Consider the following 15,573-nt stretch of genomic DNA (forward strand, 5'->3'; position numbering starts at 1 on the left):
CACCAGATGTGTGAGATGTGTATGAGCATTCATGTCCAAAGTGAGGACCAACCCATGCAGAAGTGAGGTATATTTGCAGAGATAATGCTGGAGCACCTTGCCACAAGAAGGGGAGTCACAGCCTGCTCTGCCTTCTGCCTTCACACAAAGCTCACTCAGACCCTTGTGACTAATTTAGCTCCTGCAGAACATTAGCTGTTAACATTTAATAGGCATCTCCTGTACCCAGTGGTCACTCTGACAGCAGGGAACCGATGTCGATGACTGAACACTTCATATGGAAACCTTGGATGTTTCCTACCTGTCAGGAGGAACAAACATCTGAAGAATGTGTTTCTCTGATATTTATATTTTCTTGGAAATGGAGGTTGCCTGTATGACTCACATTCATGTTTTTCACTTGTGATATTTTTAAAAGCTGAGAACTCGCGCTGATTGAGTGCAAAAAGTGCAACTTTTCTCCCATCCTACCCTAAAGGGTCTTTCAGCCAGGTATGGATGACGGTAGGAGCTGGGAATGGGTCATCTCCATTTAGGAACATCAGTCACATGTGAAAGCTAAAACTTGGCAGATTTGAAGAAGCACATAAACCCATTTTCTATGGGAACACCATGTATATTGGAAAATAAACAAAAAATCCAGCCAGAACAAGGGTTCCTTTCTCTCCCTCCACACAAGAGTATCTTTACAGTTGAGATCAGAGCTAAATAAAAAAACGTAATTAAATAACCAATCTAAGGAGATATTCTCAAGATGCATGCACCCACGTGGCTTGTTCCCATGAATATTCTTTTGCTGTGCATCCCTTCTCAAATTCACTGTGCTTGTATGAGGGCATCATACAGAAACCTTTGCCTGCCATTGCTGTGTGGTAGGGGCTGCACCCACAGCCTCTGGGCCTGAAATTACAAGTCTCACTGCTGGTCTCAAAGGGCCAAAAGTCCCCAAAAATAAATACAAGAAACAGGAATATAAGAGGAATTAAAGGCTTTGAAAATACTCCCTGGAGTCCAGGTTCTCCTTCAGCTTCGAGAGAGCTGAGTGGGTCCCCACTGTATCAAGGCTCACTGAAATCATATTCAGGATAAAACGCCTTTAAGAGCAGGCAAATGTAAACAGTGCCTTTCTTTAAACACAATTTAGTTGCTTTATAGCATCATTCAAAAGACAAACACAAGCCTCAAGCTCCGACAGACACAACTAGCTGCCTAGAGGAAAATCACAGGCAAGATTTCACTCTGTCAGGGAAGAGGTTTTTTGCTAATGGTTTCGTGAACACATTTCTTTCTGCAGGAAGCAGCAAGAACAGGAAAGTTGAGGCAGAACAACAACACATCCAGTCAGAACAGTGTCAAAAACTGTAAATTTGAGAAACTGTAAGAGAGGGTTTTCTGCCCAGCCAGGATGGAGAGAAGCAGCGTCCCTCATGGAGCTCAGGAGCACACAAGGCTCCTCCAAACTGCCCGTGCAAATAAGCATGAGTGCCTCACCAAACATCTGAAGCAGCTTCTTTTAAAAGAAACAACTTGCAAGGGCCTGAAAAACTCACTAACAATTCCGCTCACAAGAGCTAACATTACCACATTACCCATTTGGCCTATACAAGAATTTCTGCAGCTGAGTGACAGGGAGCACAGTTTTCTTTGCAATAACCCAGTGCGCTGCCAGAGACACAATTTAAATACATTTCCATTGAGATAAGTTATCTCTTCCCCTCCCCACCAGCAGCTTTTAAAAGAAGTGTCTTGAACATGCAGCACTGCAGGGTTTTTTCTCCTCGGATTTTTAATTCACTGGCATCATGAAGACCTTCAGCAATTTACAGTGTGAAGAGCACTCTGCAGACTGCCCTGCTCCAAGCCAGCCCGTACATTACGGTCACTCCATTACTTACATTGCATTACACCGGGGCAGCCGTGCCCAGGGCCAGCCCTGGCCAGATGTTTCCCAGGGCCCCACATCTGGGCTGCCCAGCTCCTCTGCATTGTGGAGCCAAACAAAACGCTTTGTACCCTTGGAGCTCCAAAGCGGGATAAATCAGAGAAACGCTGCGGAGAAGGCAGCCACATCATCAGGCTGCACTAATCAAGGTGGTGCAATTAGAGGAGGGAAAAAAAAAAGTTGCTGGAGACGTCCTAATTCTGTTGAATGATGGCAAGGAACATCAGAGCGCACAGAATATCTTTCTCCCTAATTTTTGCCACGATGGCCTCAGCTATGTCTTCTCATCAGGCAGTGGGATGCAAGTCAGACTCTCCAGTCACGTGTGGTTTTGGGGACAGTTTTGTTCAGAGAGTGTTTTAGCAACTATGACTAACCAACATGCAAAGATTTTGCCCTGCCTCTGGGATTCGCTCAAATACTAATAAAATAGCATCTTGGCCAGAAAAATCTCATGGGTTTTCTGCCCACGCATTCAAAGCAGAGTGCTCCTGCAGCTCCTCACCTAATTCCTGCCTGCTGTTTCCGAGATCTCTTTTCCCTGGGCCCTTCCCATCCGTACATGCCACGTGCTGGCTTCAAACATCACAAACAATACAGCTGATAAACAACAGAACAGATTGCAGGAAACTCTTTGGGGGCACCTGCATTTCTTGGTAGACCGATACACAGGAACACCGATAAAATGCCGGGAGGCCAGTGCCTAAGGAACACAGAAGCGCTATACATGGTGCATTGCATTCGATTTTGCTGCGTGCCACCATATGGAACAGAATCTCAGCGTCATCAAACGTTTACCTAAACTCCATTAATGTCTTCTGCAAGCCAATATTTATAGCATACACACCAGTAGCTGCTGTCAGAGTGTGTATAAATGTTAAACTGAACTGTTAAAGAAACATAATGACAGATGTAGAGATGCTGAAGAGTGCAATCTATTCTAATTTATGATAATTTATTTCCATCATCTGGAGCCCTATTCAGAAGAGAAAGCTGAATGCATCCCAAAGCGCATCACGGGATGGAGTGTAAAAATCCCCAGAAAATCTCTTTTTAAGAGAGTACTCTTGTCCTAACACCCAGTACTTGCTTAGCAATCTCTCTGTGCAGGAGCGGTACAGATGTGGGGTACTTGGAGCCCTGCCTCCCGGCAGCCCTGTAACACGCAGATTTTATTGCGAGTTGGGAATAGCTGGGAACTGTTCGTCCCATGAGGGATGTTGGATCATTGCTGAGTCACTACTTTTTGGGCACCGAGCTGCACAAAAAAAATATTTGTTAGTTTTGTCAGATCCTCTTCAGCTGCATTAGCAACCCATACAACATCCACAGTGGCCAGTGCTAATGAGCACAGAAACAAAAAGATGGAAAAGCATTTGTATAAAAGAGCAGAGCATTTTGATGCTGTGGCAGAAAGAGCTTCTCCATTTCGCTGCTCAGCAGCACAAGCTGTGCTGGCGCGGTTCTGCTCCGAGCCCCTCCTCGGTCTCCTGTTGCTGCCATTCTGCCATGAAAACCATGATGGAGGGGATGAAAAAAAAGCAAAAACAAAAATAACCACCTCTGCCAGCACTTGGTCCTTGTGGTGGGGAGAGCACTGATCCAGCCGCAGAGCACCACAGGCAAGGAGCTAATTTTCACAGCACCCTGGCACCGTGCTCGGCAGCAGAGGGAGACCTTCTGCTGCGCCCACCCCGCATCCCCTGCGTATGTCGATATGTCAGCCACAGCAAAGCCAGCCTCTGCTGCCTGCCAGGACATCACAACCTGGGCAGGCATGGATGGATCTCGTGCTGGGATGGGCACCCCTCTGCAGAGCCGCCTGCCACATGCGACAGGCTGCAACGGCAGCGTGTGCACCCAGGGAGCCAAGGTGCAAAAGAAGAAGGGCTGCCAGACACGGTGCAGCTCTGAAAAACTTCATTTTTGACCAAAAAATAAAAATAAAAAAAAGGGGGGGGGGGGGGCTAAGCACAAAGCATAAGCATAAACTGTGGCACCGATACACACACTGTCTAAAAATTCAGTGCTTGCCAGCTGAAAACTTTCCAAAGCCATTTTCTGCATATACACTTACTCACCTTTTTCCCCAAAAAAATTGTTGTCTTTGCTCCAAAAATGTCAACTCTCCTTTGCAAGTCCCAATTCAAAGGGCTTTGGAGCATGAGGCCATGCTGGACATGGTGCAGTACCAGGAGTGAGCCTGGCACATCGTTCTGGGCTGTGGACAGGAGGAGAACATGACCCAGCCGCTGCTTCTTAATGGAATTATTCTGAACTGAAATATTGTAGCTTCTGGCAAAAAATATTTCTTTATTTGCTATCTCACCAGAAAGCCCAAGATTCCTGTGGAAATTTACACAAAAAAATGTTTTCCCCCCATGACATGAAGTTCGTTTCTCCAACCAGCTCTACCAACAACTCTGATGCAGCAATGACCATTGCTTCCCTGACACCTAGGTACAGCCCGAATCACAAAGGCCAAATACTCCACAGCTCCTCAGTCATCACCCCCAAGCGACAGAACAGCAGAAAGCTTACTTTGATACATTTGTCATAAAAGCACCACGTGCTCCTACCTCACTCACCTCCTGTCATCACCAAAGTCCCATCACCAGCAGCGCAGAGGAAGCAACGTGTAACCACATCTTTATTTGAGGGCTTTGCCACACGTTGAAGACCAGCCGCAGCGGGGCTGCTTGGCCACGTGCCGCTCGGTATGCACGTTTCGTGTTTCTGTACGGAGAAGCAGCAGCCTGCCAAACACTCTCGCACTGTGCAGTTGGCTGGGACGAGTCAATGAACATGCCCTGAGCACAAGGAAGGCAGCGCTGCCTTGCTTCTGCTCTGATGGAGGGATCAAACTTTATTAATTTTTATTAATTATCCTGCTTGAAGCTGATTCTGTTTTGCAATAAACCACTCTAAGCCTCAAATCTTTCAGTGGATAATTCCACCCATGACATTTTTTCTTCCCATACCATTCACAGAAGTAGATAAAAAAAAAAGAGAGACTACATTTAAAAAGCTCTACTGAGACATCACTAAAATATTCCCAAATAATCTCTTGGTCCATGTGCCTTTGGTCACCAGCTGGCAAAGTCTGTTTGGGATGCACTCACTACTTGACAGCATGCAGCTTTTGCACTTTTATTCATACTCAAATGCATTCCTGCATCCGCGTGCAAGATTAGAATAAAAAGCTGCTAGGACACAACAAAAGACACTGTGCATATCAGCTCGCTGAGATCAAAGGCACACAGCAGCACAGAATTTAATTAAAATGTTAAAATTAAACAGGAAGGCATCCATTGTTTAATTTTTTTGGCAGGCGTGTTCTTGCAAAGCAGAACCTAATTCCACTCCAGCACGCCAGCTGCCCTTGGAGATGGCGACCAGCAGAGCTCTGCGGGCTTCTGGCCACGGGATGTGGTGGGGAGGGGAGTCTTGTGCTCGCTGTGGTTTGGTGGGGAGAGGCTTCAAAGCACAATTTCAGAGAAAGCACCCAGAGAAACTGCTCCACTCTGAAGGGTAATTATGCAAGTGAACACACTCTGTGGTAATAAGGCAATTTCCAGGATCAAACCTAACCCCATTGTAACCCCATATGTATAATACATACCCAGGTGTAATTCCCCCTTAGAGTCCCAAATGGGAGCTGTGACCTTGCCCTCTTCAGTCTCCCCCAGAGCCAGCTCCATAGGAAAACTGTTTCAATGGGGGGGGAAAAACTGATGCAGAGCAGCGGCACTTCTTTGTGTGCATCTACACGAGGAGTAGCAGGGGAAGCAGCCACCTGCTTTTAAATTTGCTCACAGATTTGTTATTTTTTTTATCTTTTTGTTTTACTTTGAGCATACCCCCAGCAGACACCCAGGGAGAAGATCACTTTGAAAACACTCCATGCAAGGCTCAAGTTTGCTTCTTAAATTGAGATATTTTCTTAAATCCTGAATTTTGACTTGGATGCTGAAAGCAGCCATGGACCATAACACAGCTCATCTGCCAGCTTCCCCAAAAGGCAGGCTGAACCAAGAGGCCAGGTGCCTCTGTGGAACACGGAGTTTTGGGAACTCTGCAAGGATGGGTTTGCTACTTCTATGGTAATGTTTCTGGTGCCAGAGAGACTTTTCCCCTAGCATCACGGAGATCAGCAAACACAATGTCACACATGGGGCACCACTACCAGCACCCAACATGCAAATGCCAAAGGGTTTGAGCCGAGGCTTAGCACTTCAAACCAAAGATACTTTGCATTTTCATTACCTGAGGAATAACACAGGAGGGCAGAGCATGGACATCTAAGATGAATTTTGAGGACAGACACAAACCTCTGCTTGAAATTCAGAGAGCTGCTGAAGTGCTGCTACTCTAAGTCAGTGGCTGAGGTAGCAGTGACCACACAGCTGTTAGGCAGCACTGTTTTCAGAGACCTTCTGGGCAGAATTTCACCCTTGGTACTTCGGGTTCCTGTGCACTTCCAGAGAATATTCAGCCAGGCCGCTTGCAGTGGGTGCTTCTTGTGGAATAAGGATCAAGCTGACAGGCCGGGAGTTCTGCAGGACAGTCAAATCAGATTTATTTCTGGCAGTGGCTGGCTCTGGGACCATACACCCATGTGAACATTTATAACATGCTATTGAAATCTTCCTGCTCCAGTTTTTTGCCTGCTTCCTTAACACAGAGGCATGGGAAACTGTCTCCTCAGTGCCTAGGATGCCCGCTGGGACCTTAGCGAAGAGGTGTCCCCAGTCCCTCTATACAGGGTGTGGTGACCTCTGACTCTGACAATACCCACACAGAGTTGTGCTGTGTAATGGCATCTCTGAGCAGAGGCTGGGCGGCCCCCAGAGCTCCCCCAATTTCTCCAACAAGCCCCCAGCTGCCTCACACTCTGCTCCCCAGGGCACGAGCTCAGCAGCTCCCACAGGCACCACCTCCAACACAGCTCTCTCCCAGGTGTTACGGCATCTTGGAAGAGGCACAGATGGAACAGCTTGCTCACAGCAAGGCTTATCCATCCGTCAGAACATCACAGAAGAAGGAAAGGTGTAACAAAAAAGCAATAGGCGCAGTGCTGCAGCCTTTCCCAGGCAGCTTCCTTGCACCATGCACCTTCCCCACTGCTTTAGGACTGAAGCTGGCACGAGGTTCCTGAGCCCTTTCTGCTCTCTGAGGACCACAACGCTGCCTCACACTGCAGATGCCTGCTGCTCTGGAGAGCCCCTCTCTCGAGGGCTCACATTAGGCTAACCCTCTGCCGAGCTTTTTCCCATTACAATATTATAAAAACATTCGGTGCTGGCAGTACCCGAGCTGTCTGGTGTGGGATCACTCCTTCCCATCACAGCCACCGCCTCCGAGCATGGCCACCAGGAGTTCTCACCTCTCTGGGTGTCTGAGCTCAGCTTTGAGCAATTAGCTACCATATACAACTAGAACACGCAAAAATCTCCTGGATTTCTCTTCTGGAAATCTTCCCTAATTGATTGAATGCCATTACCAAACCCTTTTAATGCCATAATTTGTGTCTGCAGTTAGAACCATTGAAAAATCCATCATTTCACATTACTTAAGCATTTCCTTAAAAACAGGCAGCAATATTAGCTTTTCCAGCTGAGCAGTGAAGTATTCTGAATGGAAAAAACATTGTTTCCAAAGGCAAACCTGAGAAGTTTCTGCCAAAAGATAAAAAATTGTGCAAATTAAACAATGCAAAAGCTGGCAGTCTGTCTATATTCGGTATTCCCTTGCTTTTGCCAAAAAGAAAGCAAGCTGTCACCTTAGCAACTATGTCACACTTTGCAGTACATATGTCACTTCGAACAAACACCTTAAAAGCAGCACCTCCACCCTTCTGTTCCTTTCCACAATGTTCTTTACAGCACCTTGTGGATCCCCCTGGGGGGTCGCAGCCTTTAAGAGCCCTCTGGCCAGATGCTGGACAGACAGACAGCCCAGTGCTGTTCTCCCCTGGGCATCCCATGACTATAAAACGTGTAACTGCTTTCATTCGGTGCCAGGGGAGAAAGCTGGTGCAGGTTTGGTGCTCTGCCCTTCATGGCCAGCCCTCACAGGGCTCAACATCACCCTTCTGCACCCCTCATCCCGCAGCACGAGGGGGTTCCCTGAGTATGGGTTTCGGGTCATCATCAGGAAGACTCGTGCCCCTGGGGACCACGTGGGGTGCCACGAGCTCAGGTTCACGTGGGGACCACAGGATGCGAAGGATGGAAGCTGTTTATCACAAGCACATTCCTCCCTGCCTGCAACATTTGGATCCGGAGATGGCAACAGGCAGGGCTTTTACCCGGGGCTCCAATTATGCAGATGCTGATTTACAGGAGTGATGACTGAAACATCTCCCTCATAAAAATTGGCAAGGAGCCTTTAACTGTGTATGTCTAATGGCACAGCCCTCTATCTCCGTGCATCTTCTTGCTAGTTTGAAAGTCAGATCATTTTTGTTCTTCCTTTCATAGAAACCTGGTTTGCATATATAATCAAATTTAGCATTAATGAGTCTCTCTCCTCATCTTCTATTCCTAATGCTTTGAGCAGCCACGCTCAGATAATACCATCTGATTCTGCCATCAAGAAGGTGGCTTACCATAAGGAGATTTCACCAATTTCACTTGGATTTCTTTCTAACTCCAAAAACTCACGCTTCCTTGAGCACAGTTCCTCAACCACACGCGCTAACCCAACATACACGTAACTCTTGCGTGCCTGGTCCCACTCAGTATGGGCTCAACCTGCCTGAGAATTATCAAGATTTAAATGAATACTTGGGTGACTTTTACAATTGATACTTCCATGACTATAACACGAGCCCAAATGGAAACATGAGGCACATATTGAAGGAAAGACGCTATTTACTTCCAACGTGTTCAGGCATTACTGACATTTTCTCCTTCCCTCCTTGCCTATGCCAGCATTTGTACCATTTTAAAAACAACTTCCAGAAACAAGATCAACACGATTCCCAGTTTCTGATGGGATCTATGCACACAAACATCCATGTGAGCAGCGTGCAGAAGGGCCAGCTCTGCACAATCTGCACAAACACAGGATCACAGAACAGATTTCCTGCTCCTCCACTTGTCTTCCGAGTTTGCAGTCTTTAGGGCTCCCATCTCTCTCCTGCTACCATATGGCAGCATATGGCTTGTCGGAGCCAAAGGTTCCCAAATCACAAGGCTCCCAGAAGCTGAGGCTTTAGGACCACAAGGTAAAACACTGTGCAGGCACTGTGAGAGCTTCTGCTGCCTCTGCCCCAGTCCCACCGACAGTGACATACGCTCTCACATCTGTCTGCAGCAAAAACTTTCCAAATCTTTCCTAAATTTCACGTTTGTGAAATACCATGTGCAACAGAGCCTGATGTCTAACGGCAAAAACCACCTCCCAGTTCTTCCTAATTAGAATAACTTCTCCAACAGAGTTTGCTGCCTGCAGAGCAGCAGTGCCCTGGTACGTGTCCAGAAGTTGTGCCTCCAGTTCCAGGGCCCGTCTGCAGGGCTCGCTGCTCGCAGCCACTCACACGCCCTTGTTTTGAAGTGGCAGGTTTTGTCCGTGCTGAACCGCAGTGTATTTTGGATGCATTATGCTAAGCTGCCTATAAGAAATCATCCAATTAATGACAGCTTAACTGAGAAGGGTTAGTTACACAGTAATTACCTTTCTAACGTTAAAATACCATAGAAATGGATTTACAGTTTTTTGATTAAGTAGCACATTTTATTGATCTGACACTCTACATACAAGGTCTGTGAGATAGGAACTGGGCCAGGTTTGCAAAAACAGCCTGCTTTACGAGGAAGACTTTCAAAAACCAATCTTTTTTATTTATTTAATATTTTTTGTGTATCCTATACATGGAGACGGACAGCCCCAATACAGAACGCACAGTCTGGTCCTGGTGTTGCATGAGCATAAGCAATGTCAACTTTTCAACAATACAAAGATATTATTAAGTCTTTTCTCCTAAAACAAGGTCAGGGAAGATCAAACACTCCAATCTTCCAGCCTTGCATCTACAAGGAGCATTAAGGTCCAGCAGGATTGCCCTGCTCCATCACCTGCAGTACTCCTCAGGGATCGCTGTCTGCCCACGCCAGACAGCAGCCTTCTGGCTGAGCAAAAACCAAGCAAACTTGACAAAGTGGCTCAAACAACTTTAATACACCCTTGGCCCATAGTACACTTTACAGAGCAAACTGCTGATCACAAATGCCTCATGCAGGAGTCACCTTGTCCCCCCCCGTTTACTGTCATCACCAAGATCTCTAGTTTTTTCCAGGACACACTTGGAAGCATGCAGCTACTTCAGCCCATTCATATGCATGCAAATATAACCCAACAAAAGCACTCTATGGCCAGACAAGCATAGAGCAAAAGACAAGACTTATTATCAGTCTTTTAAGACTGAGAGACCCTTTGCCTTCCAAGTACACATCTGTTTGTGAGACGAGGGTGCTAACCTTTCAGAGGCAGTACAAACAAAGCAAGCTTGATTCTTGCCAAGATGATAACAGCCTGACCTTCTTCTCATCTCCCAAGTCAAGTGATCATGTTGCAAAGGCAAGGAAGCAAAGCCAGGTCAGCTCAGTCCACGTACACAGAGTTTTGAAACCACATTGGCATTTCACTTGTCCAGTTTCCATCAGAGCTGAATGGGGATTTGTTGTCCAAATGCCAGGCACTGCTTTGAAAACTTTCAGTACATCCCATGAAGGACCACGTGTGGTGAGTACCTACAGTCATGCAAAAACTGGAATGTAGGTTTTTTTTTTCTGCACAAAGCAAGTATTGAAACAACTTGCACAGATTCAGGTTTGTTAAACGGCTTAATGTCCACATCCAACTTGACCTATGAAGAAAAGCTCCAGCAGTGTTCTTCAGACTGCAACACCACCGGTAGATGAAAACCACAGCTATAAAACTGTTCCCAGGTACATCCACACCAACATGAAAGGGACACAGTAGCAGGACAGTCCTGTAAGCAACCAGAGCTGAGGGCACACACGACTCACTCTTGTGAATGCATCCATAAGGCTTGTCCTGCAACACAAATGTCTCCCATTTGTCCCAGTGAAAGCAGCACTGGCTTAGACAGAGCTCCTTGTATGGTCTTTGTGCCCCAAATACCCCCTTGGCTGTGCCCATGCCTGGGCAGGGCGGTGGTCAGCTCCTGCCCAGAGCAAGGAGCTTGTGATGAGGAGCTGTAAAGCACCTGCAGAGTCATCAGGGCTAAGCCAGTGCCCCTCCACCTGCAGAGCAGTGCAGGCTCTGCACCTCTGCCATTTATCAAGGATTCCAGGGAAATGCATTACGGACATCACCGCAGCTCCTGGTATTTTATGTGGTCACTGGGCAAACACCAGGCTCTGTTGCATCTGCAGGAATGGAGCTGTTTGTGGTTAATCACTGTGAAGTAGCAGCAAAGTCCTTAAAAACCTCAGCCTAATGACTGAAAGTATCCATATTTACAAAAAAATATATATATTTTTTTTTTTTGCAGGTAACCCCATGAATCTATATGAAGTATGTCGTATACATGTCATACTGCAGATGCACAACGCCCTGCTTTTCAGCTGATTTGCTTTTGTAGGGCTCCAGAGAGGCAACAACTGTGGGACAAATATAACACACTCGATAAACTTGCTTTTCTTACTTACTTTTCACGGACCCAATAACAGCAACCTAAGCATATCCAGGTATCTACATGATGGAAATTAATCCAGGAAGATGAACATATTTCTTTTCTTCCATCTTTCCTTTCTCATTACTGTCAGGTGCACATATAGGGGAGTCATTTCTCAAGCAGAGCTTTAATAGTGTCCATGGCATTGCAACTGGTCACAAAGGACTGTAGTGCCACAGTAGATAGCCATGAGAAATAAACTTCAGCAGTGTATCCTTGTCTGTTATTCCATGGACCTTCAAGTGAGACAAGGAAACGAAGAGGAGGAAGAACAAACTTGGCTCTTAAACAGCTTTCCCCTGCCCCCAACGTGTGCCATGAAGCAAGAGTTGACTCAAAATTGGGAACACCCCGAGCCTATCTTGTACAGCTGTGTGCAATTTTCCAACTCCAGAACTGTGATCTGTATGCTGTAAGTACACTATTACAGTGGTAGAGCTCTGGATTTTTTAAAAAAATATGCAACTCTGAGGCTTAATTGCTACAAGTCCCGTGTTTTTTTCTTTTAACCTTTCCTGGGCCTGAGCCAACATTGTCTCTACATGGCTTCCAAATGCAATTTCTTGGCTGGAAATAAGATTGCAACGTACATGAGAAATACAAATGAAAACATATTACCGTACCATGAATATTAAGAAGACTCAGCCCTGTTTCGGCATCTTCTCTCTGGGTGATAATCAAAACAGAAGCTTGAAAAAGGCCCGAGTCCCTGCTCCTCAAGACACCAGTCAGTGACTGCACAGAAGCTGCAACTCGCACACCAACAGATTGCTCCTGCAGCAGTCACACTTTCATACCTGAGAAGCCTACAGCCACCCCAGTTGTCTCCAGACCTGCAAATATTTGCACTTGCTTGTACAACAGTGCTGCTGGAGTTGGCATATGAGAGGTTTAATAACAAGACAAGTGGACCCCTGAGTCACTTCCTCCATGGGCCTACCCAAATTGCCCAAAAGCACGCATCCAAAATTGGACTGCTTGGACCAGCTGAGGACATTCTTGGTCCACACCACCTCCAGGTCACCAACTTTTCCAAGGAAGCCCCAGGAAGTCATCAAGGAAGTCCGAGGAGCCCTGCCACCTGTGCTGTAACCCTGCCCATGCCACCACCCAACATCCATAACCAGCGTGTCTCCAGCTGGGCCATGAGCTTTGCTTCTCTCCAAATGCAACCTAGGTCCCAGGTGGGAGGCGTTCAGAGGTGCCACGAGTAGCACGTGGGCTACAGCACACAGGCAACAGGGGAGCAGTGCCAGTTTTTCTCCTTCTTAGACTGTGGAAAGGGCTTTCCCCACTCCTGAATCCTACCTGCTTGATTTCACACTAGAAATCAAAAACTTGGCTTTCTGGGAAACATGAATAAAAAAAGCGCAAGTTTTCCAAAAGCACGAGTTAACACCTCCCTGTGAGATGGTAAATAAGCCAGGAGAAGGCAATGTTACAATCACTCGCTGTTGCTTTCCCAAGCCCCAAAACTCCACGTAAAGCTGTGTTATGATTCAGCTGTCACGTCACCGGTCACACCTTCCCATAGGTGATTACCGCGAACCTCTGAGAAACTCATCAGCGTTAACAAGAGCAGGTTTAATAAATTCCTCTGTCACCAGCACTTTCTGCATAAAAACCCCACTCACACATCATTTAACACCCGAAATGAAACAGCTGTAAATTCAGCAATTAGTGGTGTAATTTGACTGTTCTGATCAAGTGCACTGAAGGCTGCGAGGCTGCTGGGGGATGTGAAAGCTGCCACAGAATCTGCTGGAGATTTTTGTAAAGTTTAAAATGACAATTAGGCTGGAAAAAAAAAAAAAAAAAAGAAAAGAAAAAAAAGAAAGGAGTTTGAGGGAAAGATGGCCACTTATTTGAGACCAGAGACGGTGGGGAGAGGTGGATGGCAGTCAGTGGGCATGGTTAGAGGAGGAGGATGATGGGAGCAGCACGAGGAGCTGAGGAGAACTGAAATTTGTGTAACCCAAAAAACCTGTCGAGTGTATAGCTAGATACAGTCCTACACACTCCTTGCACTAAGATGTGTTTAATTCTACTCGCAGATACATTTCAAAAGGGGGAAAGAGTAATTTCTGAGACCATCTTAAGTTTTAATGCACTCTGCATCCTCCTTCCCCTTTCCCAAGGGACTGATCCACGCCAGCAGTGCCAGAGCTGTTCCCACACAGACACACGTGTTTACAGACAGACAACCACAGGAGTTTCACATGTAGTTTTCAACCATGACAAAGGCAGACTTATATTCAGGTGTTGGAAAAAGTTACAGAACTAGGAAATCATCAAGAAAAGAGCCCTGAGAGTCCACACTTCGTGTCCCAAAGACGCCAACGTGCTGGAGAGATGGAACAGTTTCCTGGAAGGATTCAGTCTGTGCCCCCCAGTGCTCACTGCCCAACCACCACCAGCACAGCTTCAGCAGGCAGATATTGAAGACACCACACTCCCAGCAGCTATTTGCCAAGAAAAAAGCTTTGCTCCCCGTTCTGCTTCACGTTCAGTTTCACAATGAGTGGCAGGGCGTGCTGCAGAGTGGCTGAAGCCCCCCAGAGCCGTGTCTGGTGCTCAGCCCCTCAGCACCCCGACCTCTCCTGCAGGCAGGGGCAGCAGCACCAGCTGCCTTTGCAGAAGCTCTGGGGACCTTGTCCACCCTCCGTAGCCACCACACACAGGTCACCCCGCTGCAGGGCCACCTTGAGCCCATGTCCCCATCACCCTGTGCCATGGGCTTTGGGGCTCTCAGAGTGGAGAAGAGCTGCTGGCGGTGTACAGGGACCAGCAGCTGGCTCCGGGGAGAGCAGCTGCCCCACACATGCCAAAACTCCCCCTCAGCAGCACCCCGCAGGCAGGCTGCACGCAGCGGGTGCCAACGTGCGGGTGATGGCACCCGCGCACGGACGCGCCCCCCAAAATACGCGGCTTACATAATTCCCCAGCCAGTCGGCGTTAGGGGAATGTGATTAATCCTCCATGACATGTTCTGAACTTTCCGTTCAGAGAGGCTCTCTCCTCCCGCAGACCTACTGGCGATGAATGTCATTTGACCTGCAGACTTCACTACGAATGAGCATCAGAGCAACCAACAGTGACATTGCTCCGCAAACCAATTATCTGCCTCCTTCCCCGCTCGGCCCAGAGACAAGTTTGCTCAACGCATAACGAGGATTTTTTTACCCCCCCTTTTCTTAAAAATTTGTTTACACCCAGCACAAGGATAACAAGCACCCAAAACCCCCCCCAGCCCGTCCCACCGATCCCACCAGCGCAGGACGACGGGTCCCCATCCTCAGCCCGGCAACCCCATCCCAGCCCGGCTCCCACCTGTTCCGCGGGGCTCACCTTGGGGACACCCCCCCAGAACCCACCACCACCACCACGGCGACCCCCCCACCTCTCCCCATCCCTCCCCACGCGGGACTCACCCACTCGAGCACCCTGAGGAAGGCGAGCGGCTCCTTCACCACGCGGAAAGTCCCCGCGGAGGCGAGCTGCGGGCAGAGAGAAGGGGTCAGCACCGCGCTCCGCTCCGCACCTTCCACCCCCCCCGGCCCCGCACCGCACCCCGCGGAGCTCCGCGGACCTGGTCCACCGCCTCCATGGCGCCGCAGCCCCGCGGAGCCGAGCGGAGCCGCCCGCCAGCCGGGGATGCGCTGCGCGCCGCTGCCCCCGCGCACGCCGGGCGGAGCAGCCGGGCGGGGCCCCGCGCCCCCCGCACCGCCCCGCGGAGCCGCCCCGAGCCCCCCGCACCGCCCCGAGCCCCCCGCACCTCCCTGCGCCCCCCGCACCGCTCCGACCTGCGCCCGCGGGCTGATGCGCGCTGCGCTCGCCCCTCACTCCCCCACTCACTTATTGTTATCGTATTATTATTATTAAACATAAATCTCTATTTTTTTTTTAAATCTTTAAACGTTTTTAT

The 15,573-nt window shown here is 48.2% G+C and overlaps 1 protein-coding gene across 1 annotated transcript in view; it reads right to left on the reverse strand.

Moving 5' to 3' along the window:
- SYNPR (synaptoporin) overlaps positions 1 to 15,357 on the reverse strand; it is a 90,546-nt gene extending 75,189 nt beyond the window's left edge. Inside the window, exons 1-2 of the mRNA XM_027467758.3 lie at positions 15,238 to 15,357; positions 15,080 to 15,145 (exon numbers count right to left, since the gene is read on the reverse strand). Coding sequence (XP_027323559.1) covers positions 15,080 to 15,145; positions 15,238 to 15,255 — 84 coding nt within the window. The 5' untranslated portion in view covers positions 15,256 to 15,357. The remainder of the gene's footprint in view (positions 1 to 15,079; positions 15,146 to 15,237) is intronic.
- Between the last annotated feature and the right edge of the window lie 216 nt (positions 15,358 to 15,573).

The sequence above is a fragment of the Anas platyrhynchos genome, chromosome 13 (assembly GCF_047663525.1).
Source record: "Anas platyrhynchos isolate ZD024472 breed Pekin duck chromosome 13, IASCAAS_PekinDuck_T2T, whole genome shotgun sequence".
Taxonomy (NCBI): Eukaryota; Metazoa; Chordata; class Aves; order Anseriformes; family Anatidae; genus Anas; species Anas platyrhynchos.